Here is a 13,526-nt window from a genome sequence, read left to right as displayed (position 1 = left end):
GGATAAACAAAGACAAAGGTGCTTGAAACCAGCTACCATGCCATATAAGACTTAAGTATAAAGATATAATAATTATGTGCCCAAGTGTAGAGCGTGGGTTAGGTAAAATTATTATAATGATTAAATAAAGATTCTAAGAGAGATTAATAAAACTAATCACTAGAATTTCATTACATGAAACTAGGGATAGTTAGTTTTATGTTTTTCTCTACTTCATCACCATTTTCTCATCGCAATATAAAAAGGCTGAAACTTTCTACGTAGGTGTTTTAGCATTTTGAGCACGTTTTATGTTTATTACTAAAATGACACGGGTTCGATACAAGATGGGTCTTCTTGAAGAAAGACAATTTGCTTTAAAAAATCTAAGCGCAATGCGGTACATTATTTTGAGAAGAAATATGATGCCAAAGGTTTTTTTTTAATCTTTATAATACTAGCTTCTGTCATTGGTTTCACCCTTGTCCCGTAGAAACTACTTCACGTATGAAGTAGCCTATTATAACCGTAGCCGGTTAATCGGTCTAGTAGTTCCTGAGATTAGCGCGTTCAAGCAAACAAACAAAAACAAACTCTTAAACTTCGTACAAGTATAGATTTTTGTTTTCTTATTCCAAAAACAATGAACACTATTACACTTGAAAGTAACAACAACCACAAACACCGTGAAACCATTGCTAAAATACCTTAGTCATGGCTTAATCGATGTTGTTCTAGATTCCAGATAGTAAATAGCCTAGTCATTGCCTTGAATTCAGCCTGTATCTGAAATGTACGAAAACTGACGGCTCACTACTATTTGTCATCGACTACTATTGTATTTATAACGTAGTTTATTGTATTCTTTTGTTCCTTTGCAAAAGGAAAAGGAACTAGGTATAATAACTCTTCAGTCTGTATACATTGGGCAACTCTGCAAAATGGAAGAATAATGCTTTTCGAAATGTGTCTATGTGTGTAGAAATAAATATAATTAAATCATATTTAAGGCAATCTATGTACGATATAATATTTGTTAATGACAAGCACTTACTAATATTTATTTATGGGAAAGTAATTCTGTCTGTATATCTATAGGGTTTCCACACAAAATTTAGTGAACAAAGAACAATGTCAGACGTCCATAGTAACTTAGGCTCAATAAAAATATTTCATGTACAGTGAAAATTCTTACAGTTTTTTGTGTAGTTTAAGGTCAGAAGCTTTTCTAGGTTTTCCACTTTTGCATTGAACTTCTCAAAACAAAATTCATCATCATCATCATCATCATCATCTCAGCCATAGAACGTCCACTGCTGAACATAGGCCTCCCCCTTTGATCTCCACAGATACCTGTTGGAAGCGACCTGCATCCAGCGTCTTCCGGCGACCTTTATAAGGTCGTGGGAAAAACAAAATTATTAAAACGAAAAACCTGAACTCGATAAACAAAGTAATATGATATTTTTTTTTTGAAAAGTTCTAGATAACAATTAAATATTTTATAAGAAGTTAGTATTTTATATTTAAATTTTTGTAGTAAAGAACTTTGTATCCGTGAGAATTTAGTTTTAAAAGTTGATTGGGTGGGCCGAAACCTGACATTGTTCTTTTAATGAAAGGTAGCCAGATAGTCTTGTGCCTGGAAAAAGACTCGGGTTACTTTTTACCCCGTGGCGGATAGTGGGTCTTCAGAGAAAGGGGTGAACCCACGAGGAACAGCTAGATGTACTGTCTGTATATTTAAATATTTGTCTTTTTTGTATTGAAGAGGGCCTAGCTCTTTAAAGTTTTTAATAGGCAGTCAGGTGTAATTATATATTTTCATTCATTAGATTGTTCTAATATACTTATTATGTCTACAATACAACGATATTCTAAATCACCATACTACCCCATAAAGTCAGCCCTGGTTAGGCCGGTAACTCACGACAGTTATCGACCGTCCTCGGAATAACCTGCAGACACGAGAACCTTAGCAGAGATTAACTGTATCGAATGTCCGATAGTCTGTACATAGCCTTATCTTTGTTTGTTCTAAGTGTAGACTGGTTTATTTCTATTGTTTTGTGGTTGGTTTGGATGGTGAATTTATTTGGTTTTTGGTTAAGAGAGTTAATTATATTGGTAGAAGGATTTAAATAGTGGTTAAACTTGTCGTCATTATTTGGTTTTAACCGACATCTAAAAGGACATAGGTAATCAAATTGAAAGAATTATAAGCACTAAGCAGTGCTTTGATTCTGCTTTCAAAACAGAAACTATTTTTACAGGAATTGTTTACTTTCGTTTGCAAGCCAGAGAAGTATGAATCGTAGTTTATTTCTTTAATAAGATAACCATATGATGAGAAAGTATATTTCCTCAAATGTTCTTACTATTTATCTACAAAACCTTACTAACATTATTTTATACCAAGACTAGGTGTAAATAATTCTATTCTAAGATTTATCTTACAATGTGGCTACGGACGATTTCTCGTAGCCGCTCGCCTACGCGATTTGCTACGAAAGCCTACGCAGATTCATATCTTTCCTCAAAATATTCTCGTGGGTTTGAAAATATTGGTCTTATTTCCTTCGTTTATAGTAAAATATTATCGTTGGAAACGGTAAACAAAATACCTTTTTAATAGGTATTACGTCGTTAGTATTTTTATTGGATCTGTAGCAAGGCTAGCTGACTCAATAGCGTGCTTGGCTAACTGCGTATTTTATAAGCTATCTTTTGATTTGTTTAATAGAGATAGGATTCTATCCTATCTCCAACAAATGTACAGATACTAAGTTAAGTTATTTAAATCTGCCGTAAGACAAATGTGTTGTGGAATGCCATACTATTGACCTTTTTAAATAAGCACATTAAAAAAAAGATGATACGTAACTTATCTCAGAGAATTGATCATTAAAACGTCGACGATAAACTTTTAAATTTATCTCAATAAAATTCTCAAAGCCTGTTTATAAATAAATTATGCTGTACTATAATTTTCAGCGGCTGAAATAGCTTGCATTGAAATAAACCGCAATGCGCATACCTACATACTATAATTTGTTCTAGAAGAGAGTTGTATGAATTTTATATCTACAGGGTTGAAGTTAGAAAAGCTGTTTTTTTTATCTTATTTTTATTTTAAGCTTTCATATACATACATATTATGCAACCTGTTGATTTGCATCCGTGCCATATTCAAGGACGTAATTATGCTAACGATTCTCGACCAAAATCAACAAAAAAATTGATACATATTTCTTTTTTTTATTCGGAATTCCGTCAATGTCATAAACTTGGCGCGTGTGTTACTGGCCTTAAAACCGTGCTGCGCCCACAAACGTCACACAAACGCAAACACCAAGCATACGCAACGATTATTCATAAATTTCATTCATAAAATTGGATTACTTCTGAAATACTACGACATTACAATGACAAAAAAAAGCAGTGTATATTAGCTATTTCCCGTCTACTGTAATTCCAATCGATTATTTACGTATTTTACGTCCTCCTCCTGACGTATGGCACAAATGCAAATCAACACCTTGTATAGACTTCAATACAAACTTTATTGCATGTGCGTTAGTTATTAAATAAATAAAATGATTAACTGTCTACGGTGCTTGAAAACACTAGAGAGCTGATGAATGATTTCATACAAGAGTTCAAGATCACCTTGCCGATCAACGGTCTAAGACGATATCATTATTATAGGCAGCATTTATGGCAGCAGTTTAATGTAAATGAAAAAATATAAAGGCCTCTATCCATGGGTGATAACCCTAGAACGCCGACGTTATTGGAACCAGTTGCAAACAGTTCAAGGTCAGTTTGCCGTCTGGTAACAGGGTGAGATATCATATAGGCAACTATTTAGAACAGTTCCATTTAAATTCACCCGTAACACAAACAACTGTTTATCTACCTGCAATTTTTGTAGGAAAGAGTTCAAGGGCACTTTGTCGTCTCGTGACAGGGTGAGAATATATAGAGGTAAAATAGGCACCTATTTAAATGCAATTAGTTGTGATATAAAAATTGTTTATCTACCTGTAATTTTCCATTGATTGGAAAGGCTAGACATTTTTACGTACTTTGATAACCCTAGGGCGTCCACGTTATTGGAGGAAAGAGTTCAAGGTCACTTCGCCGTCTGGTAACAGGGGCGAGATATCATATAGGCGGCTATTTGTCGCAGTTTCGTTTATTTTTGTCGTAACCTTTTTTGTGTGATTGTGATCTTATGTTTGTGTTATTTGTGCTATTTTGTTGATATGTTGATGACCTTATGATTATATGGTCACCTAAGCTTTGTGAGTTCAGATATTGTTATTAACTTAGAGTTCACTTATTTAATACTGGGACTGGGACATAGGCATCTTTTAGAAAAACATATCTCTTTTTGTTCTTTGACTAGGTCTATACTAAATTATATGTTAAACATTACACACAAATATGTAATAACCACACAATACCCCATAATAGTGTTTTTTTTTTTTTAATAATAACGTAGTTAACGTAGGACGTTAGCGTAGGACGTCCACCAACGAGGTGGACAGACGACCTTATAAAGGTCGCCGGAAGACGCTGGATGCAGGTCGCTTCTAACAGGTATCTGTGGAGATCAAAGGGGGAGGCCTATGTTCAGCAGTGGACGTCCTATGGCTGAGATGATGATGATGATGATGATGAACGTAGTTATGAATGCATGTAACAACAATATACCTAAATTATTGTAATTATGTCAAGTTTATGTTATTACAGACTTCTTTTGTGACTGTTGGAAAAAATAAAAAAGGGTGTCCTTATAGTAAAGGATACATAAGTTCTTTTCAAATTGTCATGTTTGTGTTGATGGGCGGTTTTTTTAAGCGTTGTTATAATGTTAAATTATTATGTGTAACAAAATATTTTTGATAGTACCGGTCTTTTGTATTTCTTTTGGTTTGGATGAAGTGGTATTTTAAATACTTTTTGTGTAGTGTTTTTTTTTTCTGTGGTTTTCTAGTGATGTTGGTTAATTTTGATAGCTTAAAATTTTATTGGTTAAATATAGATGAGGGTTTTGCATTTTTAATATCTATCTGCCAGAGCAAGTTTTAATACCTTAAAATCTGCTCAGAATAAAATTAAAATTTTTCAAAAAATATGACGTAATAAAAACTTTAATGAGACAGGTTTTTTCGCTTATTAAAACACGGCTAACGAGCGTTTTATTAAACGATAAATTATGTGTCTGGCACTAACTAGTACAGTCAACTTCAGGTCAGTGGTAACACTTTTATAGGAAAATCGTACTTATTACTATTGAGTTAAGGTGCATGACAGTTACCACTGATGTGCGGTCTACTGTACCTAGCGGCAAAATATGAGTTTTATAAATTATATTAAGTATCCTTACCTAAGGGCAGAAGAACGTTTTCGTGAAATTATTACTAACGAGCTTTAATAGGATTCTTTTTGGTAGAAATGAAGAATTTTTTGGAGCTTAAATCGTAGTGGGGGTAGGAGGAAGATTAACACCATTTGTCGGTGAAAAGGTTTTAAAACATGATCTTTAAGTATAGTAATGCTATAGGGACGATATAACTCGTAAAAAAGTTTGTGAGTTTGTCAGGAAACAATTTAAAAAATCTTTAGCCCATTACTATAAAGCCGCGTTTTTTGGTAGTGTTGGTGGAAATGTTTTCTCCGAATGCCGAAACCATGCTAAATGGCTAGTTTATAATAATCTTTTAGAGCTGTAATTAGATCCTAGAATTTATAACCTTTCAATTAGGTATACTTCAGTCATACCTACATCTCCAAAGATCAAGAGTACCTACGAGTTATATGTGAGTACCTACTATAACATCAATAAAACAGTGACAAACTGGGACAAACAACTACTCATAAAAGGCGATATCTTCCGATACATTTACTTTATAGTCCAAACATTTTGACCATTAATGTCTGTACCAAAGCGACAATTTTATGCGTTTCTTGTATAATTATGGTGATTCACTTATCCTGACAAAGGAAATGAGGTGTTATTTTCTTACTTAATGGAAAAAAGTCGTAAAACGGAACAAAGAAAAAATATGGCGAAAAGAATCCTTAGTCAAGCGATTTTCCACCTTATCTCGACGAAACTAGGTTGATATTTGAGAATCAAGGTAGTTAAATTACAGCCCGTTGCATCAAAATGAAAAATTATTTTCATGCGTAATTTTTACTGTTGTGTACCTTTTAATTACTGCTTTGCATAATCCAACCATGTACATATTAACCCTCTATGTACTTTAATAGTTTATCTATACTATATAATATCTATACTAATATTATAAAGAGGAAAACTTTGTTTGTTTGTTTGGTTGTAATGAATACTCAAAACTCAAAAACTACTGGACAGTTTTTAAAAATCCTTTACCATTCGAAAGCTACATTATCCACGAGTAACATAGGCTATATTTTATCCCGGTACGGGCAGTAGTTACCACGGGAGGCGGGTGAAACCGCGGGAAAACGGCTAGTAATTATTATAAGGTAAATAGCCTGCCCCCTGCCCGTTTATACTTCACGCTAATACCAGGCCTCTGTCACTCCACGTACTTGCGCGCGATAAATGCCTACCGCTCGCTGGGTTACCGGTAGCCCCACGCGGCTCAGGGCTTTCAACAGTCACACGCGCCGCGCGTGCTCCAATATTATTATTTTTATTTCGTGGCATGTTATGCTGTTGGTTTTTATTAGGTTTTTTAAGCTACCTCACAAACTGATGGATTATTTTGAGTTGTGTTGGTTTATATGTGACTATTGTAAGATTTAGAAACATTTTATATGTATGAACTTATCTAGTCATTCTATCTTTTTTTAAATATATTAATACTTATCTACTTTATGATTTTAACAACAGAGATCATTAGGTACTTATTTTACTTTAGATACCTACTTAGTTATATGAACTGTATTGTGAGTTTTGTAGCTAAACACATTTCGAGTGTAAGTAGGTATAGTTCTGGAACATTACGCGTGTCGCTACGCAGAAACCAATTTTAGGTATGTATCAACACTCGACGGAGTTGTACCATACGGGGTATGGCACTTGCGCTCGAAAAATAGTTGGAAACCGCCTTTGATTTTGACGAAAGCTTTACTTAAGTACTTACCTATGCTTACGTATTAGGTAATATTTAGTAATATGTACCCATACTCCATTTTAATAGGCAATACAATAGCTAACTAAAGAAACTTTTTATTTAAAAACTCAGTTTTAAAAAAGGCTATCTTAAAATAAGCGTAACTTTGTTTTCCTACTTAAATATTAATAAATTGTAAAAAGCAACCCTAAGCACGGCCACGGCACGGTTGCGGTCACTGAACTGTGCGCTATCGCATTGGAATAACAATCAAGCGCTCGAGCTCTTAAGGCTCATTTTATAACGCAGCTAGGAATTTGTAGGTAGTTGTGGAACTTGTAGGTGCTTATAACAGTAGGTATGGACTTTTTTGTATGGAGTGATTTATCTGTTACGTAGTAACTATTATATAATCTGTGCTAATACTGTTAAGCTAATTTCAATAGTATCTGGGAAAATGCAAAAAAATGTAATTTGTATTTTCAAATTCCTGAAACCATATTTCTGTATAATTTCTGAACTTCCTATCCGAACATTTTTATCGCTGCATACGAGGTCATTGACTTTACGGGTGGTCATTATTGTAGATTAGCGGGAAGCCGACAACTGCTTTTTATGCACAGCCTTATAAATAATGAAATGCAAATTAGTAGTAGGTCGCTGAAGGAAATTATACGAAATTGCCTTATGGCTTCTGTCTAGTTTTTCTTTTAATAATAAAATTGAAGGAATACTTTAAAGTTACCTGAGAACTAGTACTTTAAATGTTAGGTATTATTTGATAAGAACTGGGAGCTTAAATATTAGTCTATCATCAATTTCCTTTCAAAAATTTAATTGACTAAAAAGTAATTCAAAGTAGACTGAAAATAGCACTTTTTGAAAGTCACGTTTACAAAAGACAGCCCCCAAAACGCCCGTACTTCACCACTTCCTATGTGTTTTTCTGGGAAGAAGTGGTGGAACAAACTCTGTAGCAACACAATTCTGTCTGTCTTGGTTTGATGATGATGATTACCTACATGATCTACTTTGTCCTTTATACTAACTTAAGAACAATTTCCTTCTTCCAGATACGTTATCAGTCCACTACTGCAACAGAGAAGTCACAATAGCCGAGGTCGGAGAAGACAGCGAGGGGTACATCCGAACCCCGGGGTATCCGCACTTCTATGTCGGTGACGAGTGCCGCTGGCGGCTGAGGGTTAACCCCGAACAGAGGGTTAGGGTCACGCTTATGGATGTCAGTTTGAGAAGTGAGTGTTGATACTTCCTTTTATTCCTAAACTTGAGCAACACATTTTGGTTTGTCAGATGTTTTACCTATACATAGATACAAAGCTAAAGGGAACTCTAGTAAAGTTATGTTCTAGTTTTTAATATGATCGTGTATTATGGTCACTACCAGCACTTTTTGTAGCGGAAGTAATACTGTAAAATATCAAAACTCTTTTAGCAAATTCAGAATTAAACCCTCCTACACGCAATTTCATAAGTACTATTATTGCAACATTTTGGAAGATTCCCAAATAATTAAGCAGTAGTAATTCCTAAAAAATAAACATCCAATCTTATGTAGGTACCCGCTTAACTTACTAGCAACAAAAAGCAGCAATAAAACTCAAGCCTTGGTCTCACGATAAAATATTCTGTTTCGCAGTTACGAACTGAGTTGGCGATTTAGTTTTTAACTCATTAACGTTAACTGTGACAGTAACGGCTGTAACTGGCATTCATAATTGGATCTTGCATGGACGCGAAATAGATTTAATTGGACCATGGAAATGCAAATGGGGTGCTTTTCAGGAATGTAGAACTAATTGAAAACGTTTTTGGGTTAGCTGCTAATATCATTATTTGCGAGCCAGGGTACCGACGACCCTACACACATTTGACAAGTTGTGTTTTAGTATAGGTAAGTAGGTACGTACCTAACATGTATAGAAGTCTGGGACAATCAATCTATCCATCTCTGCTAAACAATAAATTTTATGCAAAACTGCTCGTCTCAACATTCGTAAATACAAAGATCTTCATAGTCCATTATTTTTACTGAACATAGTACATAGTCTTAATGAAAAAAAAAAAATACATTCAACTAAAATTAGTTTTTCCTTCTCCACAGGTATAGGGCCCTTTGAGAACCGCTGTACGGACTACGTTACGGTTCAGGACCAGAATGGGGACTCCCTCCTGTCTTCCTGCGAGCAGGTGGAACTGCCTCTAAGATTGACATCAGTGACCAACGTCGTTGATGTCGCCGTGGAAGCTAAGTCCAAAGGAGCTTACCCTAAGAGAGGGGTGCTGTTACATTATAAAAGTAAGATAAACTTGCTTTTAGCTTTATTTCCCTATATTAAAATTTAATTTATATGTAAACTACTATTATCTCTTCGAGAAACATACAGAGCCATCTACTTATTTATACAAATTCAACAACTTGCTAAACTCTGTACAGCGCCATCTATGTATTTTGTGTGGAAACATTTTGTAAGTACAGCGCCATCTAACGTCAAACTTTTTCACCAACAGGTATAGGTTGTGTTACGCTACCAGCGCCATCTAACGGCTACCTCGTGTACCGCAACGAAGACGTAGCTCACTACATGTGCAACGTCAACTTTGTTTTTGTGGACACGCGACAGAGGGCGCGTCTATTATGGTGCTATGATGACAATAGATGGAACGACACTGTGCCTGTGTGTGTCGGTAAGTTTTTTCGAATCAATCATTTTTGGGACGGAATGGTCGAAGTCTGCAGTTTTTCTAAGAACTATGAACAGACGGCGAAATGAGTCAGTGACTTGTGTATAATGATGATTAGGAGAAAGTATCAATGTTGATTGATTAAATGGTTATTATGAATAAGGAAAAGTGTTCGAACTTCATGGAAAAGCTTATTCAATTACTTACGAGTTTCTTTTTCTAAGAAGTTCTAGTTTGGATGTGATATTCCACACCAAGTTAGTTTACCTACACCTATGTTACCCATTTAATTATGACCAATCTAGATTATATATTTTTGTTCAACTTTATGGAACGAAAATCACTTAACTTTTCCTTCTTACTTATACAAATCGAATAGTTAACCCAAAAGCAGTTTTTCATAGGACATGCCTTGCTAGACTTCATCAACCAGGAAAATAAATACATTTTCACATAGGTACATCAAAGCTTTCATAAAAAAATATTTATAGCAAGAAATGTATCATAAATCAGATCGTAAGAACTTCCTATAGCCTCGCCAATCTTGCCATAAAGCAGATAGCTCATAAAATATCATGGCGTAGCACAAACTTGTCGATAACAATAAACGTTCCATAAAAACTTCTTTGAATCATTTCAAAGTCTATGGGGAAGCGTGGCACATGCGCGAATTTCTCCATCTGCCATCCCTTTCACACATCCCAAAACACATAAGAACAAAAGAAACAGCAACATTCATTTCAGGTACACCACGATTATTTACACTAAAAAGTTTTGCTTCAACTTTTGACTTTATGCTAACGTGTTAGAGATCAAATTTGATTGATGAGTGTTGTTATTATTTTTCGTGGAGCAAAGGGCTTCTACAACACTTCAGTGATCAGTCGCTCACGTTCCAGTAAATAGGATATTCGGTCTTCGGTCGCCGTCGAGTGCGTTCGGCAAGTTCGAAATACGAAATTTAATTTGTGTCGTGTGGGAACGACACGTGTTTTCGGCGAAAGTGAGTTTTTAATAATACTCCACGGAGTTTTTATTGCAAATATTTAAATAGATGTGATAATTTAGTGTTTAAGTTATTTTATATAGTTTTTCAGTGATAATTGTGAAGTTTTCGGAACTAAAGTCGTGGTAAGCTCGTGTAGGAATATTTGGTTAGGTTTCACGTGCGTTTGGTTAACAAAATATTGGCGCTCTTTTTATTTCAGTAATGATTTTAAAATTGCGTTTGATCGCTCTTTATGATTTTGAATCGACAGAATTATATTTTCATAAATTATTTACTATTAATAAAAAAATGTTTCATAATTTCCCTCCAAAATAAGTCTCAAACTTTCAAAACCAATTCCCTTCCGGAGCTTATTTTTCGAACTGTTTAATATTCTACGGTGCCCAACTGTAGGTACAGGAGTTAATTTGGCACCCATTTATACACAAGGATAATACACTTTGTAAATGTATAAATAGGTAACCTTGTTACCATTTTTGAGCTTTAATTTCCTTAGATCGTCTACTTCATTAATTATTTTATAACACCGCTGAAAATTGTGTTTGCGTTTCTATGGAAATAAAATAAACATTGGAACTATAGTTCGGCCATTCAGAGAATGCGTTCCTGACACGTCGCGATTGAACTGACGACGTAATAACATTCATTGATTATTGATATAATAATGTTGTTTTAATGCTCCTCAATTGTTAAAACGGTAAACAACCAGCAAAAATATTTTTATCGTAACTGCAACGCCATTGCAAAGTTACGTCGTCAGTTCAATCGCGACGTGTCAGGAACGCATTCTCTGAATGGCCGAACTATAGGTAGGCAATAGACATACCTTAGTATAATATAAAATCACATTAGAGATATCCATATATTTACGAAACTATAAAACTTCTTTTATCCCTAGGTATCGTAGACAAAAGATAGTATAAACCTATCAACATCTCCATAGAAAGTTAATCACTACGAACTCGCGTGCGAACTGCACTATCTTATCGATAACCCATAACGATTTGTTTGCTTATCGACTGTCGATAAAACCTATTTGCAACAATAGATCGTTTTCGTTTCTTTCAATGCGTGTTTGTTAATCGATTTGATTGGATAAAGGTCTGTTAACGATTTGAAATTCGATCATTCTTTTGTTTTTTATCGATAGTTTTGTAATTGTTAGATTGAGAGATAGAAGTATGTAGGGGCATATAGGTTTATTTTTACGTGGTAGAGGTAAAATTTTGTACATCGTTTTTGGCTTTTTTATTACCAACAAGAGCGTCAGGTTATTGTAGAGCCTATTTTGCATGACAATGTGACTTATACAGACTTTTTGGACTAGTCCAGTAGTTCCGAAGATTGCGACTCACAATTCACAAACAACAATACAATTTACAGAGTTACCCCTTCGGTATGAATGATATATTTTTAAACATGAATTAAACAAATTATCTAGGTACTTCCAGCTTGCCGCCAGTAGTATTCAATGGCATGACAGTACCTTATAGTGGCAACGTCAAGAACCTTGGCTTACAAATGGACACCACACTGAATTGGCAACCACAAGTCGCAGCTGTCAGCCAAAAAGTCACTAACATACTACGGTTCCTCTACCGTCTGAAAAATTTGCTTCCGCCCAGTGTGAAAGCGATGCTTATGCGAACCTTAATCTTCCCCATAATCGACTATGGTGATGTGTGCTACTATGACCTGAATGCAGATCTGCTCAACAAACTTGACCGGCTTCTCAATAATTGCATTCGATTCGTTTTTAATCTTCGCAAGTACGATCATGTGTCAGTGTATCGAACGCAGCTCAGATGGCTACCTATTAGGCAGCGTCGTGAGGTGAGGGCGTTGACTACTCTTTTCTCTATTCTTCACACTCCTACTTCACCTTCTTATTTAACTTCTCATTTCAAATATCTTGGCTCACATCATGACAAAAATTTACGCTCTTTCAACAATCGCCTTCTACAATGTCCTACACATCGTTCTGATATCATACACTCTTCCTTCTTTGTAAAATCTATTCTTCTCTGGAATGAGTTACCTCTGGAGATCAGGATGGTAAATACCCGTCACACCTTCAAACTCAAAGTTCGTGACCACTATCTTGGGAAATTGGCAGAAACATAAATAGTCAGTTTCAAATTAACTTCCTTAATATGTTATTAGTATTGTTTGTAGTGTACATATTTATATAGTTATATATATACATATATATTATTATTAATTTATTTGTGTATTGTAATATATGTAGGTATATGTTTCACACTAGTTTTTCAGATTTGTTTGCACCTACCAACGCTTTCTCTCCGCCACCCAAAGGTAGACTGGTAGAGAACGCCTAAGGCGTTAAGTCCTATGTGTGCAATGTGTAATTGAAAATTGAAAAATTGAAATTGTACTATGTGTGCAAGAAGTATTTTAAATAAATAAATAAAAATAAATAAATATTCCCTACATGTTAAGATTGGGAAAGTCGAAAACCACAATGCCTTTTCGTGGTTAACATATCAATTGTTTATTGGTAGATCAATTACTTTAAATACTGTTGATCAGTGCCCTTTCAGTTTCGTAGCAAAAGGCTAAGTTGATATTGACCTCTGACAAAGCTTTGACAATATTTAAAAGACATATAGGGGTACCGAATGTTCTGTGCAGTTGACAGTTGACAGCTGTCAGTTTTGAAGGGAAAATACTGTTGTTTGTACTACATTATATCGACTGTA

At 34.9% G+C, this 13,526-nt stretch overlaps 1 protein-coding gene across 2 annotated transcripts in view; it reads left to right on the top strand.

Annotated features, from left to right (window-relative positions):
• Positions 1 to 13,526, top strand: part of LOC124645918 — a 135,004-nt gene that overhangs the window by 97,992 nt on the left and 23,486 nt on the right. The window contains exons 4-6 of one of the 2 annotated variants that reach the window (XM_047185897.1): positions 8,165 to 8,347; positions 9,217 to 9,411; positions 9,624 to 9,800. In XM_047185897.1, coding sequence (XP_047041853.1) covers positions 8,165 to 8,347; positions 9,217 to 9,411; positions 9,624 to 9,800 — 555 coding nt within the window. Of the gene's footprint in view, positions 1 to 8,164; positions 8,348 to 9,216; positions 9,412 to 9,623; positions 9,801 to 10,651; positions 10,801 to 13,526 lie in introns of those variants that run through there. The other variant, XR_006986287.1, reaches the window with a different exon arrangement.

The sequence above is a fragment of the Helicoverpa zea genome, chromosome 3 (assembly GCF_022581195.2).
Source record: "Helicoverpa zea isolate HzStark_Cry1AcR chromosome 3, ilHelZeax1.1, whole genome shotgun sequence".
Classification (NCBI taxonomy): Eukaryota; Metazoa; Arthropoda; class Insecta; order Lepidoptera; family Noctuidae; genus Helicoverpa; species Helicoverpa zea.
The sequence above is the reverse complement of the archived record's forward strand: the minus strand, read 5'-3'. Positions and strand labels throughout refer to the sequence as shown.